The sequence below is a fragment of the Pantherophis guttatus genome, chromosome 2, assembly GCF_059756535.1.
Source record: "Pantherophis guttatus breed Tessera chromosome 2, ASM5975653v1, whole genome shotgun sequence".
In the NCBI taxonomy this organism is placed as follows: domain Eukaryota; kingdom Metazoa; phylum Chordata; class Lepidosauria; order Squamata; family Colubridae; genus Pantherophis; species Pantherophis guttatus.
The window spans coordinates 211054524-211081648 of NC_142064.1; the positions used below are offsets into that span (position 1 = coordinate 211054524).

Genomic DNA, 27125 nt, shown 5'->3' on the forward strand with positions numbered 1-27125 from the left:
TCCTCTTTCTAGTCTCAACATCTTTTTTATATCATGGTAACTCTTGATTACATGGTAGTTTGACTGCTATGGAGGGCAGCCAAACTATATTTCTCCTGAAGGGCCATCACCCATTGTCCTGAGGAACCTCAAATACAGGTAGTCCGCCACTTACAACAGTTCACTTAGTGACCATTCGAAGTTACAACAGCACTGAAAAAAAGGAATGTAGGACCATGTTTCATACTTATAACCGTGGCAGCATCCCCCATGGTCACGTGATTTACATTCAGATGCTTGACAACTGACTCACATTTATGGCAGTTAGTGTCCCAGGGTCACGTGATCACCTTGTGCTCACGTGACCATGGGACACTTAACTGTCATAAATGTGAGTCAGTTGTCAAGCATCTGAATGTGAATCACCCACAAGTGAAGAAGGAAACCAGATTCACTTAACGACCGAGTTACCAATTTAACAACTGCAGTGATTCATTTAACAAATGTGGCAAGAAAGGTGGTAAAATGAGGCAAAACTCCGCAAATTTCTCACTCAACAACATACATGTTGGGCTCGGCTACGGTCGTAAATGGAGGACTACCGGTGTGTGGATAGATTTGAGGCCACCCATTCCCTCTGCCAAACTCCTGACAGCGCTTCGCCAAGTCCCTGCGTGCCCTACACAGCTACTTTCTCAGCTTCCTGCTTCCTTGCTTTGGCGAAGAAGACAAATACCACGCCATGCGGAACCTAGGTTCTGGTTCTCCGAGAGAGCTCCCGGCTTATCCCCGCCGGCTTGGGCTGGAGCAAGGCGAAGGGCTGCAAGGCAGGGCGGGCGTCGGATTGGGCGCGAGCGGGCGGGCCGGCGCGCGCCTTGGAGATTGGTCTGCTCCGCGCTCAGCCCTCCCCAGCGCTACCGCTACCGCCGCCCCCGAGGACGGTGTGGAATCAAGTCGCGGCGAGCAAGGCTTGAGGGAGGCGGTGGCTTCCGCAAAGAGCAAAAGAGGTGGGTGAGGTCTGAGGAAGGAGGGGGGGGGGGAAGAGTACCCGGTGCCACTTCGGGGGCTCTTTTGCTGCCCGGGAAAGCTTCCCTGTCGCTTCGCCCGACCGTCGGCTCTTTTCACTGGGGGTGGGAGCGGTGGGGGGGAACGAGGGGCAAGGCCAGCCCACCGTTGCCTCCGAGGTGCCTGCCAAAGAACTTGTTTACTTGACTGCCGCTGGGCCAGGAGCTTACAAGGGAGGCTCTAGACTGCGGGTATCTGGGAGAGAAAAATCCAATGAAAGGGGGCGGCCGGCCAGCCGAGGGAGGGGGGCTGTTTGGCTGGGTCTAAGGGCCAGAGCCCCGGCCAGTTTCGAGCTGCCTTGCGCGCTTGTACTGTAGTCTGCCGGACTTTCGCCCCTGCAGCCGAGGAGCACTCCGTGAATGGGGTGTAACTCTCACAGTTCTGCAGAGCGAGGTTGTAAGCTGTGGAAATTCTGCCTTGACTGCAGCAGTTAAAAGACAGACAATCCTGTATTTGGGGGAGAGTGGCAATTTCATTCTATCCTCTGTAACTCTTCCGGGTATTATTTTTTTTTAATACTGGGTTGCTTTTGGCTGAAGTTGAATACTTGAAGGTACAGTACGGTACCTTTGTACTGTACAGTGCAGGAATTCGAAGTGGCAAACATAACTCTACTACCATAATCTCCTTCATTATTTCCAGGGATAATTTCTTTCTCAACCAGTCCCAGTTGAAAAAGTGCAGTTCTTGTGTTCTTTATCCTCACTTTCTGTATGTTCCTCTCTTACTGTATTTGATATAGTACTCTACTCTCCGGAGTCCAGAAGGCTAACATGCTACCAGCCTCTAAAAAGCTTGGGGAGAGGGATCCCAAAGAAGACCCATCTGTCACTCTCTTCCGGGAATATCTGAGAATCAAGACAGTCCAACCTCAGCCTGATTATGGTATTAAGTCTCTTTTTTTTCCCTTTCCTTAAAGAAAGACAAAGTTATATGGCTTTGTGTTTGACTAGATCCAATCTGCAGCCAGCTTTTGGCTGAACTGTTAGATGTCCACCATCCCACAGGAGCACACCCTCAAAAATCTGGTTCCTTTTATCAGTCAGAGTTGGCATTCTTGCATGATTTGTTAGACAAAGAGAAGCAAACTGATTTCTAAAGTTTACTTGAATGGAATTTATTTTACCTGTTCTGTCCATGGTGCATTCAGTTCATTTGCCACGTACAGTTGGTCTTATTGTGAAAAGAAAAGGCTCATCCAATTCAATTGTATGTATGTGAACTATAGTATATGTCTAAACTCCTTCATTCCTTTTTATTCCATATGAATTTAATGCTGCAATACTACATATCTTATGCATATTGACTTTCAGAATTTGTTGCACTGATAATCAGCATTTGGTACCTGAAACCTGTTAACAAAATTGGGGTGGGGATGGGGGAGAATTAACTTTCATATTATATCATGGGTTTTTTATTTTGAGAGCAATTTATGATCAAACTGTACTATATTACATTATGAGATTATAATTCTTGGTAAAGAAAAGGGTTTTTTTTCATTATGCATAACTTGCTATGTACTTTTGTAGAAATAACTAGCACAATGTGTAGCATATCTTTGCAAGCTGCTATATTAAATGACATTTTAAATATATATGTATTAAATGAAGATTTTCCTGAGCAAATACACAGTACCAACATAACTCTTTGATTTATGATTTATTTATGCACCTGTATGTTATTTTGTCCCTGGCATGCTCAGACAGAATTCTGCCTATGTAAGAAACATATTAGGAGTGTGCTTATTTACAGTAGGATAGTTTATTCATTTGTTACTAAAAATGGCCCAAATAATGTGATAAGAAAAATATATGTGGTTTTGTGTGTGTGTGCTCATGCATCCTTGTGTGTATGTATGTATGTAGTCCTGGATCTATGACTATAATAAGGACCAGAATTTCTATTTTAACTAAATTATACCCAATTTTATGACCTTTTTTCACATAGTTGTGAAATAAGCAAATCACTGCAGTTGTCAGGTGAATCGTGCAGTCATTAAGCAAATCCAACTTCCCCCACTGAGTGTTTATTGAAAACTGGCTGGGAAGGTTACAAATGACAATCATATGTCCCAAGGATGCTGCAGCTGTCGTAGCTACATGTTGGTTGTCAAGCAACCAAATTTTGATTGTGTGACGGGGGGATGATACAATCGTCATAAGTGCCAGAACTGGTTGTAAGTCATTTTTTTCAGTGCTGCAGTGATTCAAATGGACTCTAAACAAATGGTTGTAAGTTGAGGACTACCTGTGTGTGTGTGTGTATATATGTGTGTGTGTATATATGTGTGTGTGTATATATGTGTGTGTGTATACATATATTGTGATCTAAATCCGTTGAGAGTAAAACAAGGTTCTTTTGCATTAGTGTGGCATACTTTTGAGATGTAGAAGCTAGGCAGAATGATGATGTGCGACTTGTTCCTTATGTCCAAAAAAAGAAAGTTACACACATACACTCTAGCAAGCACTGAAGGAAGAAAATATTATTACCTCTCTTTTAAGTTTGGTTTAAAGGAGCATCTCCAGGAGAAGAATCCACCGAAAGCTAATATCAGTTGTGTGTTTGCAAATTTTTAAGAGTAAAAGCTAAAATGATCCCATCCCTTCGGTTTTAATTTGTAATTGGTTTAATCCAGGTTGTTTTAAATGGATAGCCAAAATTATTTAATGTTTTTAAACTGCTTTTAAATTTTATGTTATGTTTTACCATGGCTGTTCACCGCCCTGAGTCCTGTTGGAGAAGGGCGGTATACAAATTAAATAAATAAATAAATAAATAAATAAATAAATAAAAGTTTTTCCCCTCTTGCACTTTAGATTTCTGGCCGTATAAACTTATACAGCCAGAAACCTATACAATATATTATATATAATATATACAAACTTTTTGAAAGTTAGAAGACTTGGCAAGAAAACAGTTTTATATTTGGCTCCCTGTCACTATTTATGCAGAAAATATGCTTATGATTTCATCTGTGGGATAAATGAGGCAGTGCAATTCTTCAGAATGTATCTACTATTGATCTTCCACTATCTGGGGAAGAAACAGAGGCCATTGTCAGTTGTACTGTATAAAAATTGAATAAAGGAATTAATGGAAATGACAAGACTCAAGAACTTTTATAATCTGAATGAGGAATATATTTATTTAATTCTCACAGTGATTTCTCTATAGTTTTTATATCCATCTGTTGATATTTAGAAATAGTCCCCAAAAAGAACAAAGCATCAGGTCTGGGTTTTGAGTGAGCCCACTTGGGATGATGATTGCTTGTTTATTTTGTTCTGTGTCCAGTTATCTTTTAACTTGATTTTCATGTTTCATTATGATTATTTTATTGATTGTTACCTTCCCAAAAGTTCATGTTGTTTGGATGGCCATATAAATAAATAAAATAGTATAAGTCTGTCTAGTTCAGGGATGTTAAACTGGCGGCTCACGGACCAGATGCATCACACACAGGCCACACCCACCCCAGTTCCGCAAAGGGGAAATATCACATGATGGCAATGTGACGCAGTGAATTTGACACCCGTGGTCTTCTCCCAGTGCCTATGTCCAGGGTTGAAATCCAGCAGGTTCTGGAGAACTGGTAGCAGAAATTTTGAGCAGTTCGGAGAATCGGCAAATAACACCTCTGGCTGGCCCCAGAGTGGGGTGGGAATGGAGATTTTGCAATATCCTTCCCCTGCCACACTCACTAAGCCACGCCCACTAAGCCACACCATGCCCACCAAGCCACGCCCACAGAACTGGTAGTAAAAAAATTTGGATTTCACCACTTCCTGTGTCCATATAGAAAATCAGTGTTAACTGCAAGGCTGACCTCCATCTAGATCTTCATCATTTTCATTGTGGAGGAGCTAATGTTTCTATTGAATAGATTTGTAGAACTTTCATTGTAAACAAATCTATTCAATAGAAACATTCATTCAGAATAACATTCTGAAATCTTAAGGCCTCCATATTAATTCTAGAATGCCTCAGTGTGTCAATGTTTCTCTTTTTAATAATTGATGCTTTTATTTTAATTATTTTTGGATGGGAAGATACATGTCAAGGAGAACTGAAATGCACCACCTTGAAATGTAAAGTAGAAACAATGATGGCTCAGTTGACGGAGTGCTGGAAGCACGAGTTATCTCTTCAGGGGTGGTTCATTGTTAATTTTATGGCTTTGGGCAATTTGCTGTATTTCCACGATAATGCTTGTCATCTTTAAAAATATTCGTAGAATAATTAAAATAAACAGTGATAGATAACAAGTGAGTTGAAGACATAAGAAGGCCCAAGTTTTCAAACCTTGTCCAGTGCTTTATCCTTGGGGCAAAGTTTTATTCCAAATATTGCACATGGGGAAAAGTTTTATAGAACTTGTACTGTCATTTTTAAAAATTAAATATTGATTGAAATAAAAAGACATGTGTAATTTTCATGGTGGCTTCCTATTCTCTTCCAGAAACGGCAGTAAAATTCCTGGAAAGAATAGCTTCTGAACTCGGTCTACAGTGTCTGAAAGTGGAGGTAAAATAATGAGAACCCCTTGCACTTATTCGGATTCTGTCAGTTTCTAATTTGTTCCTGCATGGCCTTTTTGCGCTCATAATTTAGGGAAAAAATCAGCATCATTTATCTTAGTCATGCAGGTTTAAACTTTGAGATAAGGGATTTAAAAAAATAAAACTTCACCCGCATATATTGTTATTGATAGCAACATAGAAGTGATTTGTTAGTGCTTTCTACAAGGATAGTTGGGTGGGGTGGGGTGAGGTGGGGTGGGAGAAGGATTTCCCTATCTAACATTATCAGGAAGTCTCCCATTAAAGTTCTATGCAAATCTAATCTAATTTACTTTTTAGCTTATAAAAATGTCAGCTAGATCCTGCTATCTGCTGAGTCAAAGTCAAGGAATACTCTCATATATATATTACTGCTACAGCTCAGGATTTCAATTTCATTCCATTGTTAAAATAGATATAATGGTACATTGGGGCAATGTTTGTTTGGGCAATTTTCCAAAGAGATATTTCTATGCATTGTTTTAACTAACGTTGCTTTACTCTGTCCACTGAGTTAATAATAAGGAATAAGGAATAATAAGGAATAAGGCATTCATTTCAAATTAGGAGGAAAAAAACTGTAAATGATTTTAACAAAGTTCAGTAGCATAGTTGCTAAAGGCTTGCTACCTAGAAACATGTTTAAAAAATAGTGACCCGAACATCTGTCAAAATTAAACTCTTTAATAGCACATACTAATTATCCATAGGATAAAGTGGACAATTGGTGGAATTTTATTTTTTGCAATTTATCCCCTTCAAATGTTTTTGCTGTTCTCATCTGTTTCTTTCCTCCAGAGTTGTGTAAAGTCTTATTTCCTGTATAATTGCAAGACACATACCCATGTTACAATTGCATGTGTGATATAAATGCAAAGATACAGACATACGGGCAGTAGATCAGTTCACATAGCTGTTTTCCATGAACTCTGCATGCGTCAGTCACAGAGAATAAATTCATGCTGCTAGAATTAGTCCGGGCAGTTGCATCATTCACATATAATTGTCTAAGGTTACAGCATGGGGAACTGGTTTCCATGTGTCTGTACAAAGTATATTATTGAGATAGTGATCATTATTCAAAAATCACTTGGATCATGTCATCTACCAGCTATAGTGTTAGCTGCCTACTTAGGCAGTGAATAAGTTTATAGAGGAAATGGGTATCCAAGTTTGTTAGTCTTAATAATTGTATCTTACTTCTAATTTCAAAGACAGTGTATCTAAATATTAGTTATTGGGGACCAATAATCCTCATGTCCTGCTTGTAAATCTCCCTGATAAATTTTGGTATGAGTAATATGTTGGATGAAGTAGATATTTGGCCTGATTCAACAAAGATCCATTTTTAATCATTTATTAATGATTTCAGAGCTATAACAATATTATTTAAAACTAATTAACATAGAATTAAGGCATTCTATGTTATCACCTGATGTAATGTTCAAAAAACTGTACTAGTGTTGGAGAAACTTAAATCTAAATCTACAAACATCATGTAACTGATTTGATGGCCTCACATACCAGAATCTAGTTATGAGAATGAAAATGAGCTGATAATACAAACAAGGACCCATTTAGGTTAGTTTAACCATTTTGGACAAAAAGCAAAATAGAGATGTAGTAAAAGGGTGCTACTGCCAGGGTTTTTTAAATTGATTTTTAATTTTGATTAATTTGGGTCCATTGAATGCTAATTTTGATAAATTAGGGTTCATGGCATGAAGATAATTGATTCAGGCTTACTATCAAGTGTCTGATTGAATCATACTATGGTATGTTTTAGATTGCTTATAGTTTGTAATAAACCTGTTGGAGCTGTGATCCTTTGAAGAGCTTGCTATCCAGTTAATCTCTTATTACAGGTTCTATATCCAATAACCCAACCTGACCTTTTCAGCTTTATGTGCCGCATTTAGATTGATACGTGTTACAAATAAATGCTATAAAAATGTTTTTACTAGGAAAAGGCAAGAAATATCATTTTGCTAGGCTGTTCTTTTATGTCTGTTCCTGTGTTAAAACCAATTCTCCCCAGGTTGACTGAGCTGAAAGTGTTAAAATGCTCCTATGTAAATAAATCATTTCAAGAACTGGGACTTCCCTTTCTTTCAATATTTATGGTAATCAGAACCAGTTTTATAAAACTAAATTGACTTCCAGCCTGTTTTGAGTTTCCCATGCCGATTGGAGTTGCTGTGGGCTACCTCTGATGGCATCTGGATTTTCTCTAAACAGAAAATTAAAATTGAGAAGTGGTTAATGGATCTTGAATATATGGTACTTTGGAGCTGCCTGAAGAGAAGTAGAGAAAGAAGGCATGTCTGTCTGAAAATAATTTTCTTTGCAGTTGCTTATATCCGAAAAGCAGTTTGTATGTATAAATACTATGTGTAATGATTATTGCTTCCACTTTCTGTGTCTGTACTTCTGCTATTGTTTTCAGTGTCTGGATTCACATAGCATGCTAAGCCATAATGATAGGGTCTTGAGCAAGATGCTGGGCTAGACATAAGTTCTCTAGCAAAAGTGACTATCATACAAGCCAGGATTTCAGCAACGAAACTCTGAAATTCTTAGCAATCTCCTTTTTCTTATTAAATTTAATAAAAGTATTTTGTCATTTTCTTAGAATAATACAACTTTTCAAATTCAAATTTTATTTTATAAAATTGTCTTCTCCCCATGAAAAGCGAGGAGGGTGTATATAGTGTGTACTTACTGAAAACTACACAAAGTAGTTTTCAGTAAAAACTTCAAAGTGAGTCCTATTTTCCAAAGTGACACAAAGAATCCCATCTGACGTAATGTTCTGTTGCAGGTCTGCCCTGACCGTGTGATCACGATTCTGACTTGGAAAGGCACAAACCCACAACTCAGCTCCATCTTACTGAATTCTCATACAGATGTTGTTCCCGTGTTTGAGGTTAGGAGATTCACAGTGGGGATTCAGTAGCAACTTTAACCTTGCTGGAAAAGAGAATTGGGGGATGATTGGGTTCCTTCTTCAAAACAACTTGCAAAAGCCAGGAAATATTATTCCAGGGGAGAAGTCGTGGATCTTATCTTCCTCTTTGCTATTCCTTGTTTTAATTTACAAGTAATCCTCAACTTGTGATCATTTGTTTAGCGACTATTTAAAGTTACAGTGACACTGAAAAAAGTGACTTATGACTGGTCCTTGCACTTAAAATCGATGCAATGCCTCCGTGATCATGTAATCATGATCCAAGCACTTTTGCAACTGGCTTGCATTTACGATAGTTACAGTCTTCTAGAGTCATGTGATCACCATTTGCCTTCCACCACTTTCCATCCAGCTTTTGACAAGCAAAGTCAATGGGGAAGTTGGAAGGGAAGATTGCAAATTGAGATCATGTGATGTCCTTGTGACCATGGTGATTCACTAAATGACCATGGCAAAAGAAACCCCATAAAACTGGGTATGGTCACTTGATTCCTCACTTAACGACTTCACTGTTTAATAATGAATTTATGGTTCCAAGTGTGGTTGTAAGTCGAGGACTAAAAACTGTTGGTGGTGCAGTGGTTAGTATGCAGTATTGTAGGCTAACTCTGCCGACTGCCAGCAGTTCAATTCTTACCGGCTCAAGGTTGACTCAGCCTTCCACCCTTCCGAGGTAGGTAAAATGAGGACCCAGATTGGTGGGGCACAATATGCTGTCTCTGTAAACTGCTTAGAGAGGGCTGTAAAGCAGGCAGCTCCCCTGCAGGCTGGTGCACCCGGGTGGTGGAGCTGCTCTGGGATGACCAAAGGGCCAGTCCTGTGACTACTACAGCTCTGGAATATGGGACCAACTTTCCCACCAAGGTCAGCAACCCACCACTGTCACTGTGCCCATCCTCGTTTTCCTTCACTTGGATTGACCAAGCTTCTTGAGAAAAGGAACACAAAAGAAGTTTCCAGGTTGTGTGCCTGGACCAGGCACTTTCTCTTGGGCCTCCCACCTGGAGGCCACACAGAAGTAGACAGGTAGGCCCAAAAGACAGCTAAGCCTCCCCCTCCCCAGTGGTCCGTGGGATTTAAAATTATGCATTTTGTGGTTGGTCTCTGAGGTCCAAAAGGTTGGAGATCCCTGGACTAAACAGACTTTCATTCTGTGAATGAAGGCAAATATACATGTCCCAGGATAATGATGCAGGATCCAATCTGAGTTAGTCATTAGGACCAGAGGTTTGTTCTTCCAAGCTTTAGAACTTGTACTGTTCCCTGAGGATGGGCTCCAGCACGAGTCTGAAAGCTGGAAGAACAAACCTCTGGTCTCAGTGACCAACTCAGATTGGATCTTGCAAACATTCATTCCCGCCATTGGTGGGTTAAGTGTGTTTCTACAAAGACATTTTAGATAAAATTAGCTTAGGGGAACGAGATAAGAAAGAAATATCACTTGAGTGTGTACTTATGTTTAACACACTCTACTGAAATAGTTAAGCCCAACACTTTAGGCTGGTGCATTATCTACTGGAGGAATAAATAAAAAATCCAATAATTCAAGAAAAATGTCATTGCTTTCTTTCCAACTATGAGTCTGACTCTAAAATTGTGGTCCATATGCAGTATATTTGTTCCAGACAAATCTTTTGAGCTTGTATTACAGTTGTACTACTGTAGTGGAAGATTGCTACACAACAATTACTCCATAGTTGCTGGGATTTTATTGTGGTATAAATAGTAGAAAACTGCCATTCAGGGCAGTGAATTAGTTACCATAAAAACTCTGGTTTTAAAAAAGTACTTCTGAAAGATAAAGCTCTATGAAATGTTAATGTAAATCCAGAAAGCTTCAGCAAAACTGGATGATGGGAGAGTTCTAAATGAAGCTCCCAGCTTTAATTAAATTACCATAGAAGATTTACAGACTCACCAACTTTCGGTAATGATAAAAGGAGGCAATTAACATGATGCCTTCATGATTATTTTGCTCCTGGTTACCTTGCAGCTTCCATGCTTTGCAACATTTCGCAGAAAAACTACTTCCTCACACAGAGAATCCAAAAAGCACCTTTCCAAAAATCATCCTTGCTGAACTCAGAAGCAAGTTTTTCAAAGGTTTCCTAGTTTCTCACATTAGGAAATGTGTAGGTTTATATAGATTTGTTCCCAGTATTGTAGTGTATCTCTGAAAACAGCCAGACTTTTCCTTTAATGTCTTAGCAGGCTGCCATAAGGGCAAAACCTCATTTCTCATCCATTCACATTTTTCTGATTGTTTCATTTTCTTTCCTTCAGGAATATTGGCAGTATGATCCTTTTTCGGCTTTCAAGGACTCTGAGGGAAATATCTATGGACGGGGAGCTCAAGATATGAAATGTGTATCTATCCAGTAAGTGTAACCCATCTTATCTTTCTATATATGTTCTAGACCAGGGGTGTCAAACTTGCAGCGTCGTGGCATCACGTGACGTATCGCAACTTTTTCCCTCTTCGCTAAAATGGAGGTGGGCATGGCCAGTACGTGACGCATCCAGCTTGCAGGCCATAGTTTAACACCCATATTCTAGACAGTACAAAAGAGATTTATTTAATAAGGAAAGCTATGTTGGCATTTTGTCTTGCAAAATGATTGAAGTGAAGGGATGTGACCAAGGGAATAATTCGTGCAAAGAGCATTTTAGTTATAGCTGTGAAAGTGATAGAAATAAGTACAATAACTTGATTTGTTAATCCTGTCTGTTTTGATTATGTGCTGTTGTGCCATATTGTTTCATAGTGACAACATAGATCAGGGGTGGCCAATTAATTTTCCCAAGGGACCATATGGGACCACATTAGAGGGCTGAACCAAAAGGGCTGTGAAGCTATATAGGCAGGGATGCATACCCATATGTAAATTGAAGGGAAAAAAATAAGTCGCTTTCAAAATAAAAGCAATGCACTTGTATTGCATGCATGATATAAATGAGACCAGTTTACTGGGCCTCTGGCAGCCCAAGGATAAACCAATCTACCCATTTTCCAAGCATTCTGGCAGTACCCTTTGATACTTCTGGCAGTTAAGCCTATTTAATTTTCGATTGATATGAGCCAGACAAAGATAATCAAAGGGCTGGATGTAGCCTGGAGGCTGTAAAATGCCCAGGTCTGACATAGACTTTCTCCATGATAACCTGTCCCTAACCTAGTCCTTCAGGTCATTCATAATCTCTGTAACTGAGTCCATCCACCTTGTTGTTGATTCTTCTTTTCTTCTCTTTCCTTCTACTATAAACTGACTGCCTATTAACATAAAGCTGATCAATATTACCCCATTTGTTCAGATTGAATGATGTATTTTAAAGATGAGTTGCTTTATATAAATACAATATACATTCTAATGTTTTTGTCCCTTATCTTGTTTTATCCTTTTTCTGTTTGTTTTTATTGTTATATCTTTCCCCCTTCATTTCTGTTTATTGATGCAATTAAATAAAAATATAAAAATTGTATCTCATTGGCCAAAAAACAGCAAGCTGGAATAGGCAGATTGCTGCTGCATTCAGAAGATGGCTGAATGGTACCTGGTTAATTCTTGCAAGCAGAAAATAGGCGCCTTGTATATGAACACCTGGCTCTGCTTTGCCCTGCAAGGCATGTTTTAGAATTCAGGGAATTTTGATCCAGACTCCAGCTAAGTATTTGCTCCTTTCCAATATCTAGCATCCGTCATCGATACATACACACTCCTTTTTCTTAAAAGTGCTATGTTATCCTGCATATCCTCAAGTCCATCTAACACCATAATAAAGTTTGGAGACAACAATGATGTTGGAGCTTATAACTGGCGGGGACGAATCAGCAAACAGGGAAGTCCAGAAGGTATCCATATGGTATTCAAAAAACAACTTACATCTAAATACTAGCAAGACAAAGGAGATGGTGCTAGATTTTCGGAAGCACAGAGAGGAACCTGCCCCACTGTATATTGAGGGGGGCTGTGTGGAGAGGGTTTCCTCTTTTAAATTCTTGGGAGTGCTCATTAGTCAAGCTCTCACCTGGAAAAATAACACATCTCTGGTGGTTAGTAAGGCTCAACAGAGACTTCATTTCCTTAGAGTCCTGAGGAAAAATCATGTGGAACAACGGCTGATGACTTCTTTCTATCTGTCTACGATAGAATGTGTCCTCACATACTGTATAACAGTATGGTATGCTGGTCTAACAGCTGCGGACAGGAAGGCACTACAGAGAGTGATCAATTCAGCACAGGAAACCATTGGTTGCCCTCTAACACCACTGGATGAAATCGCCAGGTCTCACTGTTTCAGCAGAGTAAGGAAGATACTTAGGGATGATTCACACCCTGGCCAGTGTCTCTTTTCACTTCTACCATTGGGCAGAAGACATCGAAGCATAGCCAGCCGGATAAACAGGTTTAAAAACAGCTTCTACCTATGGGCTTTCAGACTCTTAAACACAATCACAATCATTCCACGCACATACGGAAACATATGACTAGTCTTCCCCCCCCCCCCAATTACTTGTATAGGGATTATTCTCTATACTATTTTTCTGTTATGGATTGCACCAGAGAAGCTAAACCAATTTCATTGTATATATGATGTACAATGACAATAAAGGCTATACTACACTACTATACTACTATTAATGAGCCACTAAATAAGGCATTTTTTCTTTCAGATACCTAGAAGCCATACGGAGGCTGAAAGCTGAAGGAAGACATTTTCCACGAACCATTCATATGAGCTTTGTCCCAGGTGAGTTAAATAATAGGCACATAGTATAATCGGGTGTCTCCTAGGTTTTGCTCAAAATGATAGATCGTAGAAGCAAAAAATATGGCAACTCAACACCATAGGGTTCACTCTGCTTTCATGTGCAAAGAGGCTTCACTAATGGTCTGCTGAGGACATATTCTCACAACCGAGCATTTCTTGTGTGTTCATTCAGCAGCAGATCAAAGTCAGGCTAAGGTGTTCTGGTATGAAAATAATGTTAATGCTGGCAGAAAATTTCCCATGTGGACATTCTAGGGTATGTGGAGGAGAAACCTTCAGAGATCAACCGTCTACTAGCTTCTGTTGGTCTGCTCCAGAATTGCCCTGTCCCAACTGGCTGGTGTTTCATGTCTACTGCCATTCTTGCTTTGGTTGCCATACTGACACAACTTTTCTGTTTTCTTATTGTTCAAACATGGGAGCATGTTTTGGGTCTTCCACAAGATAAGTATTTCCATTGAGATGCAAAACTACAATCTTCACAGGTGGGAGCCCCCTTATGCCCAAGGGCTTTCCATCTAGGAGCTTCTCTCCTTCCAAATTAAGAGTCACACACTGGTTTTTAAAAGTTCTGTCTCCAAGAATATCAAGCAATTGATGCATATATGACTAGGATTTTAAAAACTATTGCATGATTTTCAGAGCCCAAATAATAATTTTAAAGGGTCGAAGCTTGTGATTCTAAGCCTGCAGTGCTGAATTAAAAGTGTGATGCAATAAAAAGAGCTTTCAGAGATACTCAAAGCAACTGTTCCAAGGAAGCATCAGAGCCAGCTGGAGCAGAGGTACAAGGACAGCAATCGGCTGTTCATTTTTCCCAATAGATAATTCTGCATGGAAGGGAAAAGGAGAAGAAGTGCTCCTCCAACCACAGCTCTGAAACCTTTTTATGCTGTCATATTTTTGACTTGAGGACAGAATCCATTACTGTGGATGTGTGGAAGGATTGGTAAATGCAATCTCCCCAGGCAAATAAGATGCAAGCTAAGTCACCTAGCAAAACCCACAGAAACCAATAAAGTAAACATTTTCAGTATGGATTTGTAACAGAATGTTTTCAGTATATTGTTTTGGAAGAAAAACATAGATTTCATTTCTGCAGCAAAATCTCAAAACCAATATTTATCACTGTTGGTTAAACAATATAGGGAGATTAAGTAAAACATATAAATATAAGAAAATATTTGTAGCTCAGGGTTGAACTTTTACAGATCATTTGTACATATTCCAGCAAAATGCACACCAACACAATTTTATCAAAAAGTGCCTGACCATATAACACACTACAATTCTTCAAACAACACAAGCTATGAAAAAAATAACACTACCATACATTTAAAAAACCTAACAAACTATTACCACAACATGGCATCACCATAGCCCACAAACCAACTAAAGCCTTTAAATTCTAAAACACTGTAAGTAAACCAAAAGACCTATAGTGGTAGCTCCAAAAGAAAAAAACAGGACTCATCTACAATATACAGTATAAGCACTGTTCCAGCCACTGAGTAGGGACAGGCAGGCAGAAGACTAGCAGAGTGCATCCATGAACACTAACTAGCAGTCAGAAGACATGATGAAAATTCCTTACTTTCACAACTCATGAACAGATCTAACTATAGTTTCAACTGAGTAGCCTAGACCAAACCAAATCCAATATGCTGAAGAATTCCTGGAAGCCTAGGACTCAAACAAATCAGCCATATCAACATAGATAAACAAACTACAGCCTAATCAAGAAGAAAGCAACACTCCCACCCACAGCAAAAGGGCAAGTCACAGTGTATATACAGAGAGCAAACCCCACTTGTTTCTAGCACTGAAGGTGTTACCTAACTGTGTAATGAAGCATCTGCAAGAAAACAAGCAAGTTCAGCCTCAAGGACTCTATAAAACATACATGTTTTATATCAGGAGACAAAGCTATATTTAGGAATGGAAAATATGTAAAGAATGAAAGACAAACTATTGGTCAAAATTTCATTACAAGGTTGATTAGCTGTTTTTATTACTAATTTGTAATGTACAGATTAAAATTAAAAAAAAACCCCACAAACTGCAGCAGTTGTTTCCTTTAATACTTCTATCAAATCATAAATGATAGCTTTACTAACTCTGTAACTATTGGTATACCAAACCTCTCTATTTAGTGTCCATGTTTCCTCTCAGTAACCATAGAAGGTTGATAACTCTTGATTTCCTCTCTGGGTGGCTGCTTGTTCCACAGATAACCCAGTAGCAGCAGCTGGGTGGAATGAGAAATTTCTGATGGTGGTGATGGATTTCTTTAGCCAGAGAAAGAAAATATTTACTGATAAAACAGTTCTCATCTTTTTTTGCTGCAGGACTGTCATTGGAATATATTAGATGGCATGTAGATAATTAGATAATTAGATTAGTAGATAATTAAATTCAGAAGTAGTTTGATACAACACCATCACGATGCCATTTTTAAAAATGATAACAATTTTAAAAAATCACAGTGCCTCCAAACTTTCATTAGGACCCTAGTATAGGGGAAGAGAGACTAACCCTACCTTCGTTTCTTTGACAATTAATTCCCTTCATCTCATCTGCGGCTGTGATCAAGCAGCATACTACTAGGGTGTGTCATACTCTACTCCAGGGCTTACAGCAGCTTTGAGGGGGAAATTAATTGAAAAATGATGCAGAGACTTTTGAGCAAATAAATGATTTGGGATCTTTTTGCAGTTCTTCTAAGATGGTTCTACTCTCTTCTTTTGTTGCATCCCAGTAAGACTGCACTTGTGGTCTCAAATGTGATGTTATGTCCCATTAAACAGAGCGATTGCTTGCCTGATTAATAGCAGGAACCAATTAGTGTATTACAAATTTTGGGGCAGACATACAAAAAATGCTGATGAATGGGTTTTGGAGAAAAAGCAATTTTTGTTCTTTGCGGGCTATGCTAGTACAAAGAGAGGAGGCCCCCTGCGTGCCAGATTGCAAAGCACAAAAGCTCTCTTGGATCCTAGTGGGAACTTTGCACTGTAATTAGCTCTTCAAATATTCCCCCTTTGAAATGCTGGTTTGGAGATCAAAGCAAAAGTATGTAACTGTCTGGGCTTTCTTTTTCTTGCAGATGAAGAGATTGGGGGCCACAAGGGGATGGAATTGTTTGTGAAGACTCCTGAGTTTGCGGCACTTAATGTTGGCTTTGCTCTGGATGAAGGTGAAAATCCATAGTATGGCATTTGGGAAGCAATTTTGGAATTGAAAAATATGCTGTAACTGAAATCATTTTCCTTTTTTTCTTAATAAAATTATTCTTTGTGATTACTTTGTTTCCTTCTCAAAGCTGTATGACTATAGCAGGGGTCAGCAACTTGCAGCTCCGGAGCCACATGTGGCTCTTTGGTCCCTCTACTGTGGCTCCCTGTGGGGTGATCCCACCACTGGCTGGCCCCACCCCTCGCCCTCCCTTCCTAGTCACTCCTCGCCTGCCTGAGAAGGTAAGGGTGACGGCAGGGGATGGAGAAGCGGCCAGGGCAGAGACAGAGAGATACAGAGAGAGAGGGGGAGAGAGGGGAGAGAGAGAGAGATGTCAAAAGGATTTTGTGGTTCCCGGTGTTTTTTAACAACTGGTTCTCTGCCCTAATGACCGGCTGGGTAGGTGTGGTTAGGGGGTCATGTGACTGGTAGAAGTGAGTTACATCGAGTTGGCTACGCCCACCCAGGTTTTGTGACTTCCGGTGTTTTCTATGGGAAACGGGTCCAAATGGCTCTTTGAGTGCTTAAGGTTGCAGACCCCTGGACTAAAGGTTTGTTGTCTCTGAAGGAAGATCTATGCAGCCCTGGTGCAGGTTCTATACTTGCCAATAATAATAATAATGTCCTCCCCTACATGAATACAAAGCCAGTTAGTTGATGCTATAATTCCTAGCCAAAAGGTTTTGAAGAAAGGCTCCTCTATATTTGAATGGCATTTGTTATTTACGATTATTGTTTTGATTTCTCCTAGGCCTGGCAAACCCAACAGACACTTTCACTGTATTCTATGGCGAGAAATGCCCGTGGTGTAAGTAAGATCTGAAATGTTGTACTCCCTCTCATCTCTTTTCTTTTTAATCTGCATCATCCTAAAATCTATGCTGAAAACCATCTGCCGTATCTCCACCACACATAATGCATGAATTCTTTTGAACAGTTTCTGGAGTTTTGTCAGTTTTATGTCTACTCTATATATTTTTCTTAGTTGCAGCTGTATTTCTTTGCCACATCAGTTTTCACTCTGTAGAACTGTAGTCACAGTTACATCACTGGATTGATGTAGAATTTTAGACCTCCCCCGATGCCTGTTGTTTTATAGTTTGGAATTTCAATAAAGGCATTGTGAAACTTTCTGATATATTATAGTATATGCCTGCAATTTAATTTAATGCAAATGTTGAAATCTGATTCTCTGAAAACTCAAAAATACTGCAGTTAATGTTGGCAACTATATCTAGTTATTAGCCTTTACTTGTGTATTTGCAAATTATGTGAATATATAATATATATCTATTTATCTTGTGTGTGTGTGTGTGGTGTATACATGTATACATGTTATTGTTTTTATTATTGTGTTGATTATATTCTATTTTATTATAAAAGATGGTATATGCATTATCTTTTCCCCAAATTTTATTTATAAATTACAAGAAAATATGTAAAATGTAAATACATTTTAAAAAAGCAACACAAAGAATATACACAATTAACAAGATAATCTTCAAACGTAAACAGAGAAAAAAGATTAGTAGGAATTAAATACAGAAAAAAATTGTTTCTCTTCAAAAGATACATGCATTATGGTTACAAACTGCAGATAGAGATAGAGTTTTATGGATAATTTTGTTACCATTTCCGATGTGAAGAAGTAAGCCTGTTCTTTTATATTATTTTTGAATTATTTTTTATTTTTAAACAAAACATAAAACATAAATCCATCATCCATTACAATTGCAAACAGTGTGTCGGTCGGTTACAAATCTTTTGTGCATCTTCACCATATTCATAACTTACTGATTATCTAATTTCTCATATTATCAGTCTAATATATATCTTTGTATAATTATCCTCACTGATCATTGTTCTTTTATTAAAGCTGCTGATTTCTTTGAAAAAAGAGTTTATCTGTTAAGTATAGTTGTGTCCTTCAGTGCATTGTTACTCCTTTGGAACATGGCACACTTTCAGGTGGAAGAGAAAGATATATCATATATATATATACACTTTATTCAAAATGTGTTAATTTTTGGGATCTACTTTGAAATACTCTCTCTCTTTCTCTCTCTCCCTCCCTCCCTCCCTCCCTCTCCCTCTCCCTCTCCCTCTCCCTCTCCTTCCCTCAAATTTATATATAAATTAATGGCAATAACTAGTATGTCAAATACCTGCTGTCAGGGTATGCTGATACTTGCTGTATTTAGGGAGTCGTACACTGTATAAATGCACATTGACATCTTAATTACTGTAGATAAAAGATCCTAGCACAATTTTTTGAGCTTGTCAGCACTACAGAGGCACAGAATAACTGATCCAGAGTTATTCTGCTTCATACTTGTATTTAACAGGAATAAATATTGAGGACAATTGATTAACTCAAAGTCAGTTTGCAAATTATTTAAGTTTTTTCTCACTATATTAATAGTATCCAATCTTAAACAAAACTACTAGGAGACTGATGTACTTTTTAACTGCACCCATTCTACTTGCTGTGGTAGTTAAACCATGTAACTGTTTGGCTTGCTTTGCTTTACTTTATTTTTACATTTACATTTATGGTCTTTCTTGAAATGACCTCAGGGATTAAAGTGAAAGTAGAAGGGAATCCGGGACATGGATCCAGATTCATTGAGAATACAGCTGCTGAAAAGATGGTAAGAGACCATTCTCTATAATATACAGGGCCAAGGAAGGATGGCAGATAGAATTACTTATTAGTATTAACATGTAAAAGTAGAAAATCAAAACAGACCCTTTATATGAACTGGTTGTTTTGCTGGCTGTAATGTGCAGTTTAGAGTAGGATTATCAAACTGCTCAAATTTGATTATGAAATTCAGCCAATAAACCTCTATGGTCAGATGTTATGAAAGTTGTAGCCCCTCAGCTTCTAGAGAGAAAAAAATTGCTGATTTTTGATTTACAAAGATTTTTTTCCATTTTATCATAATTCGCTAAAAGAGGTATAATCCCATCTTGTCCAGAAGCTGACACTAAAGGCAGTACTGTAGAAGCACTGACAGTGGGGAGAATGCTTATCTTTGCATTTACTTTTGATTTTCCTGTTCATAGCACAGAGTGATCACTTCTTTCCTTGAATTCAGAGAACATGAAAAACAAAGGTAAGAAATAAAAAGAGGTCAAGTCTGATTGTGCTATGGCTTTCATAGACAATACAGTACATGAAATATACAGTTATCCAGCACTGCTCTACCAGTCTTTTATTGCAAATAGATTCCTATCACAAGTGTCCATTTGAACCTTCAGCTGTGATATAGAAAACTATTCAGCTTTTTTTTTTTTCTATAATGGAACTGAAAGATATAGATGACATATTTCTCTCATTGCCCTTTGATTCTCTAAAATGGATCTGGGAGTTTTTCATTTTAATGATGAAGAGGGTGAGTAATGAGTTGCAGAGCACAGCTCTGCTGTAACTCTACTGAGATGAAATTCACAAAATAATTTCATAAAACCTATTCTTGCCTTCATATAATACTGTATATAGTGATGCACTTTGCATAATTCCTAAGAATTTCTGATAAGTGAAGCACTTTAAAGAGGTGCTTTGTAAATCCAGAATGGCATATTCACAAAGGACATTTAATTTTGAAAATTATCTGTGTTATGACATTTATTAATATATTGTTGGATGTTACACTATCTACCATTTGTCATGTATGAAGAGCCAATCCTCAGAAATATGGCTGGGTCCACTTGTAGGAGCCACTCTCACAACACTAGTATATTGTTGTTATTGTTAGTTGCGAAGTCGTGTCCAACTCATCACAACCCTATGGACAACGTTCCTTCAGGCCTTCCTGTCCTCTACGATCCTCTGGAGTCCATTTAAGCTCACACTAGTATATAGTTGGTTAGAATCTGAGAACATTGAGCAACATGTCTGAGATTAAATTAATGCATGTAACAATTCTGATAAATGCAGGGATGCTTTACTGTGATGGCATCTGTACTGCCAGTGATAGAAGTTATGTTTTATATGTATGTTTTTAAGATAATGTGTAAATTACAGAATCAGGTATCTTCTGCAGTTTTTGTTGGGCAGTGATTCCTATAAATATTTGGGCAGGCGATCACATGCCGTTTCTTCATTCTCAGGGATTTAGCAATGAATTTATTTAAAAATTTCAAAGAAACTGTATATATATGTGTGTGTATTTTTTTGGTTCTTTCTCACAGATTGAAAACAGAGGGACATCTCACTTTAGGAGATGTAACATCCGTGAACCTGACCATGTTGAATGGAGGCGTATCATTCAATGTGGTCCCCTCTGAGCTCTCTGTTGCCTTTGATATCCGAATCCCTCCCACGGAGGACTTAAAGGTACAGAGAAGGAGAAGGTTACCAGTTTTCATTCCATAAAGATTTGCCTTGAATATCTCATCATAACCGGCCAGAGAATGTATTAGCTCTTCCCACCGACACTAGAAACAGCAACAGTAGTTGAATAGAATAGAATAGAATGGAAGGGAGGGGAGGGGAGGGGAGGGGAGGGGAGGAGAGGAGAGGAAGAGGAAGAGGAAGAGGAAGAGGAAGAACCAGTTGGAAGGGACTTTGAGGTCTTCTAGTCCAACCCCATGCTCAGGCAGGAAACCCTATACCATTTCAGCCAGTATTTATTATTTATTATAAAATGATTGTACAGTACTTATTTGCAATTAGTTACAGGCATATCTTGTTATGCCCATGTAATACCACTATTCGATGAACTACACTGTTTCCCAATATGCTTTTGGATGCAATTCAAGCTACTGGTTATCTTTAAAGCCCTGCATGGCATAGGACTGAATTACTTCTCCTAAGAACATCTCCCTTTGTCACATTCTCTCACATGAAGGGCATGCTCCAGGTCCCTTCTTTTAAATCTTGTCATCTTCAGGACCTAGAAAGGCTGCTATTTTTTGTGTTTAACCCTAGAAGAATCTCCCCTCCCCCATATATGACAGTCCTCAACCCTCCTTGCCTTTAAGAAAATCATTAAGACCTGGCTCTTCCCTCAAGCATTTGGGGATAGTTGTATGGGAGTTACCCTGTGGTGATTTTGTTATGTGCCTGTCGCCATTTTACATTTATAGTTTGTTTATTGTTATATATGGATTTTTTTTTGTTTTTTCCTCCTTTTTTGATTTATTGTTATTTTTATGCTGTACACCACCTATTGCTTGAGATGAGCAATCTTATAAATCTTAAAACTGTTTTTGACTGATTTTTTGTTTGTTTTTTTACAAAACTTGTTAAATTGTCCTATAAAATATTGTTAATTTGTTTAATAATCTTGCAGCATTTGCAGCTCTTAATATGGAAGCCCTTAATAATTTTTCTTGATGTTTGAAAGAATTGGAGATCTTAATTCCTTTGCTTGTAGATTACTTTCAAGAGTCCTGAATTCTGGTAGCCTTGAGGGCTTTCATGCTCTATGTCTGTTTAATGAAAGATCAACCGTGTTTTACAACACATTCCCCCAAAAGCTGCCCTGGAGAGAAATGTCAGGTATCTATCATACAGACCTTTGATCAATATGAAGCTTTGAAGCTATGTATTTGATGGTTCCTTACCTGTGAGGGAAGAAGTATTCTTAAACAGGCAGGAAAGAGTACAGAGAATTGTAGAATAGAATAATAAGATAATGAAAAGTAGGGTATCTGGCCAAGAATTGCTCAGAACAAAGTGCCTTCTGATATCACATATTGATTTGTCTTTCCTTTGCAGGCATTTGAGGAGCAACTCACATCTTGGTGCAAAGCTGCTGGAGAAGGTGTTACATATGAGTTCCAGCAGGTAACTGGGAAATGAGAGTTCATTCCAATTACTTTTCCTTTAGTTCTAGAAGCAAAGCTCTAAACTGCTTTCGGCTTATAGCCTTCTAGAGTACTGCCACTGTCTTTCTCTTCCTTTCTTCCTTGGGCCTTTATCTCAACAGGGCTGTCTTTCTTTGGTGCCCTGTGCTCCACAGCCTCTTTTAGTGCTACTGCTGCTTCTGCCAGGCTTTTGCCAGACATTCCTGGATTTTGAGAATCTGTTGCCTCCTACGAGTTTCACCTTCTACCTTTTCCCTTGGGCTAGAAATACATGGATCAGACAGTTACCTCCACAGAGGAATCTGATCCCTGGTGGAAGGCATTCAGTGACACCTGCAAAGACATGTGAGTATGTTGTTACATATGCCTTTTCTCATTTTTTTTCTTTTTTCCTTAATCATTTTGGGATAGGAGCAATTTCACCTCCTAGATAGGAGCAAACTATATTTATATTTGGTGGAGAAGTTGTTATTGACTGCATTCAGAAAAAGGTTGATATATACTAGGATATCCCCTAGTATAGAACAGCTATTCCCAGACTGCCACCTGTCTATATTCAGAGATTAGACGGGCTAAACCAACAGAGTGTTTGTAAGATGTCTGGATTGCTTCAAGTTGGGAAAAATATAGAAACTCCATCTGATAACTCTGTCTTCTCAACTACTCCAATTCTGGATCATCCCAGAAGCCTGCAGTTCCATTTTTTCAGTTGATAAATTCTATTTTTGGAGTAGCTTGAAACGTCTGAAGCTACAAAAATATCAAGGTTAAATAACAATCATCACATGGGGAGCTTCTCTGCCATTGTGTCTCTGTCTCTTCAGGAATATGAAGCTGAAGTGTGAGATCTTCCCTGCTGCCACTGACAGCCGCTACATCAGAGCAGTGAGTATAGATGTCTTTCCTACAGGCACCTGACCAGTGGAAATGCTTATCTTCTACTCACTTGCTCTGGACTCTTTCTCACAGCTGCTTTCCTTCCAATATATTTCAGGCAGGTCGCCCTGCAATTGGCTTTTCCCCCATGAACTACACACCTGTGCTGCTGCATGACCACAATGAATTCCTGAATGAGCAGGTCTTCCTTCATGGGATTGAGATCTATGCTCACCTCATCCCGGCACTGGCCAGTGTCCCTCCTCTGCAAGCAGAAGCCTGAGATCCTAGCAGATGGCAGTGATTTGGGGTGTGTGGTGGTGGTGGTGGTAGGGGGATTGGGGAGAAAAACCAAAGAAAGTGAGAAAGGACACTATGTATTATGACTGAGGGGCTTATGGTGCCTGATCATCTGTGTTTTGCCAAGAGGAAGTGGAATTCCAGCATCCCTGGATGTTACACAAGGGACAAAGACACTGGCAGCATCAGTTAATGCAACCACATGTAAATTAGGGTCTTATTGATGTCAATGACTTTTTCTCTGCTGCATATTAATTAATGTAGAGACTCTTCTTCTCACAAGTCCAGACGGAAAACCACATTTTTTCCCCCCCTACTAACAATTTCTCCATTTGGAGATAAAAGGACAGTCTTCGTGGCTTCTAAATCAGCAAATTCTAAGGACCAGTTTCTCACTACTGAAATGCAATTGAGCAGGAAAATGTTACTGTCATATTAATTGTCTTCCTGTTACTACCGTACCATTTTGCTGTGTAGTGTTTTGTTTTGTTTTTTAAAGAAAAAGAACATCATTTACATTGATAAACCTAAGGAGAAAGCAAAATAGAGATGAAGACCCTGAAATCTTGAGACACTGGGGGTCAGGTGAGAGTGCTATTTAGGCTGATGGGGTTGACGTGGAATTATTGTTTTTTCTTTTGCTTTCTCTGGGATGCCTAATAAGGAAGACCATCTCAACACTTAAGTAGAATTCTACAACGGAGAAAATTTTTCCAACTCTGCTATAATACTGAGCATTTTTTCTTAGTTTCCCTATTTGTAAAAGAGAATCAGTTATGACACTTACTCTTTGCCCCATGAGTCCTTTCAGAGGAAAAATGGTTTGAAAGTAAATGAAAGGGAATTTAGCATAGCAATAGCACTTATATACTGAGTCACAGTACTTTACAGCTCTCTCTAAGCAGTTTACAGAGTCAACATATTGTCCCCAACAGCCTGGGTCCTCATTTTACTGACCTAGGAAGGATGGAAAGCTAAGCTAACCTTGAGCCAGTCAGGATCGAGCTGCAGTCAGCCGAATTAGTCTTCAATACTGCATTCTAACCACTGTGCCACCACAGCTTTTTATTAAATAAAGTTTAATTACAATGAGAGACCAAGATCTTGAAGGAGGAGTTAAGAATTAATACAACCTGCTTAGGAACTTCCTTCCCTATTTTACTATCTTATGGGGATGTCCCTGAATTTTTACTCCTTGAGGATTCACTAGCAGTATGGCTGACTGCCTTAATTATCTATTGAACCTGTATTTCAGCTAATTATAAATGAATGCCATTTGGATTCTTTAAATGCCAAACTTCTAAGGGTGAAATGGCGATGATCCCACCAATAGCATGGATGATTTTTCTCCCAGGAATACCTTGGATATTGGCACTATATCAGAATGATGTATCCTTCCCTTTGAGGCATTTTTTTCTAAATTTTAACTGGAATTCTGAAATATTAAGGACAGTCAGTAAAGGTATATAGTTTAAGACAAGGAGAAACTTTCAACCACATTGCCTTCAATCGAATACCATTCTCTAAAGAATTTGTTAACATACATGTGCCTCTTGAATATTAGCTATGTTTCCACCCACTCATAGCATTGGCAAACCATCCCATGAAAGAGGTATTTTCCCCAGTTTTATACAAGATAATTGATTCAGATTGGAAAGAGAGAGTTCTCCAGATATCATATTGACATATTTTATCTCAGGTTTTCTTCATCCAACTTGTCATTTGTAACAAAACCTGAATTTCTTCCAGAAGGATTATTTTTCACACACTGCTGTAATGCAAGATCATCCCACTGTACAATATACACTGTCAGGTACACTTTCTCTTTTTAATACTGGATAACATCTGTTAGAAACTTCACTCCTTTCTAGTGTCATAGAGCAACACATACTTAGGGAATATGGAAATTTCCCCCTTTATTAGTAGTCTATTAACTACAAGTGATTTTTAATATGAAACTGAAGCACAGATAAGAACACTGTGATTTGTCTTATTATGTATACAATAATAATCTGTAAAATATAAATGCTTTGTAAAGTCTTGTGTCCCAAAAAGTTCAGGTGTGAAATTAGGACTAAATCAGGATTCTTTTAAAAGCCTAGGGAAAAAGGCTAACTCATGCATTTTTATAGTTCTGTATTGTTTTGTACAATCTTACTTGGTAGAAAGTCCTGTTGTACCCTGTTGTGTTTTGGTAACATGCACCGAATTGTTGCATATGTGGATGTGGAAATTTTTTAGATGAACATTTCTCCTTTGGAGAAATGACACTTCCACAGAAGTCTATAGTGTCAAAATTTTGTTTAGAGTTGCTTTTTGTTTGTTCTGTTTGCCACGTTTCAGGATGAATTGCTTCTCTTAGTTAAGTTTGGCTGAAAAGAGAAATAACAGGACTATATGTGGTTATTTGATTGATAGCTACGAACATGAACAGAAAGCTGCTTATGGGCTTCCAAGAGGCTTTCAGTGCTCTTTGATCCAATACAACCTATTGAGGTAGGTGGGGGGTAGGCAGCATCTTGTCTCACATAAATTTAAGTTGCCTGTGCCCACGTGAACAAAACGGTACAGTTCATACCATGGATTATAGCAACGCTTTTCAAAGTTGGCAACTTTAAGATGTGTGGACTTCAACTCCCAGAATTCCCCATGTTAAAATTTTCTTGACAAGATTTCAAAAGTGGTTTGCCATTGCCTGCTTTCAAGGGCTGAAACAGAACGATCTGTCCAAGGACATCCAACTGGCTTTGTACCTAAGGTGTAACTAGAACTTTCACCCGTCTCCCTGTCCTAGTCTGGTGTCGTAGCCACTATAACAAACTAGCAATCATATGTCTCCTTAACAGCACAGAAAGACTGTTTTTACACAGACAGAAACCTATATAGCTTTCAGCACATGGTATAACTTATTTTAGTTTCTATAAATGTCAACAAAATCAGCTATATAAAATTTGTACACCAGATATATGGGAGCAGCTAGCATTATCATTTCACTCTGTCTTTTTCCTCAGCAGACTGTGTGAATGGCCATATATGAGAGTTTAAAAGGAACTCCTGGTCTTTTTAAATCAGAAAAATCAGCCGGCAAAAATGTTTTTTTGCCGTCCTTCCTATCTAAACTTAGAGAGAAATGTATTCAATCTTGGAAATATTTTTTTTTCAGTTTATATATAGAGGCTATTTTAAGGAAAAAATACAATTAATAAATCAAAGTTACTCAAATTTTAAAGTTAGATTTGTATGCTAATTTGGGAGATGCGAATTCAGCAGGTGGTAACACTTTGACTTACCTTATTGGAATTCTGAAGCCAAGCAGGCCTGGGACCTGTTTGGCATGTTGATAGGAGACTAATGAGGAATTCTAGGACTGTAGGCTTGTCTGGGAACTCAGACCTATCCCCCCAAAAAAGGTAGTGGCAGACCATTTGCAAAACTAATGTACCTACAGGTAGTCCCCAACTTATGACCATAATTGGGACTGGAACTTCTCTTGCTAAGCAATGCACTCATTAAGTGAATTGGACCCAATTTTGTGACCATTTTGCTGGGATCAA

At 38.6% G+C, this 27125-nt stretch overlaps 1 protein-coding gene across 5 annotated transcripts; it reads left to right on the forward strand.

The window, feature by feature from the left end:
- The first annotated feature begins 356 nt into the window (after nt 1-356).
- Nucleotides 357-26793, forward strand: ACY1 (aminoacylase 1). Of its 5 annotated transcripts, none has more exons than XM_034439740.3 (15): nt 357-986; nt 1787-1929; nt 5507-5571; nt 8428-8532; nt 10858-10952; nt 13247-13323; nt 16451-16540; nt 17330-17386; nt 19156-19229; nt 19648-19697; nt 20776-20920; nt 22307-22375; nt 22661-22740; nt 23220-23280; nt 23390-26793. In XM_034439740.3, the coding sequence occupies exons 1-15, from the start codon at nt 505-507 to the stop codon at nt 23552-23554; spliced, it is 1758 nt and encodes a 585-aa protein (XP_034295631.2). In that variant the 5' UTR covers nt 357-504; the 3' UTR covers nt 23555-26793. The 5 variants fall into 5 exon arrangements, with proteins under 5 accessions (XP_034295631.2, XP_087743843.1, XP_087743842.1 ...); XM_087887717.1 differs by having other exon boundaries at nt 980-1235; nt 23390-25608; XM_087887716.1 differs by lacking the exon at nt 357-986 and adding an exon at nt 990-1163 and having other exon boundaries at nt 23390-25608.
- The last annotated feature ends 332 nt before the right edge of the window (nt 26794-27125 follow it).

Bases quoted from the DNA above. Each gene is read 5' to 3' on its own strand.
- ACY1 (XM_034439740.3), top strand. From the start codon at position 505: ATGAGGCAAAACTCCGCAAATTTCTCACTCAACAACATACATGTTGGG. The intron at 22,376-22,660 runs GTAACTGGGAAA...CCCTTGGGCTAG, and splicing joins TTACATATGAGTTCCAGCAG to AAATACATGGATCAGACAGT. The intron at 22,741-23,219 runs GTGAGTATGTTG...CTGTCTCTTCAG, and splicing joins AGTGACACCTGCAAAGACAT to GAATATGAAGCTGAAGTGTG.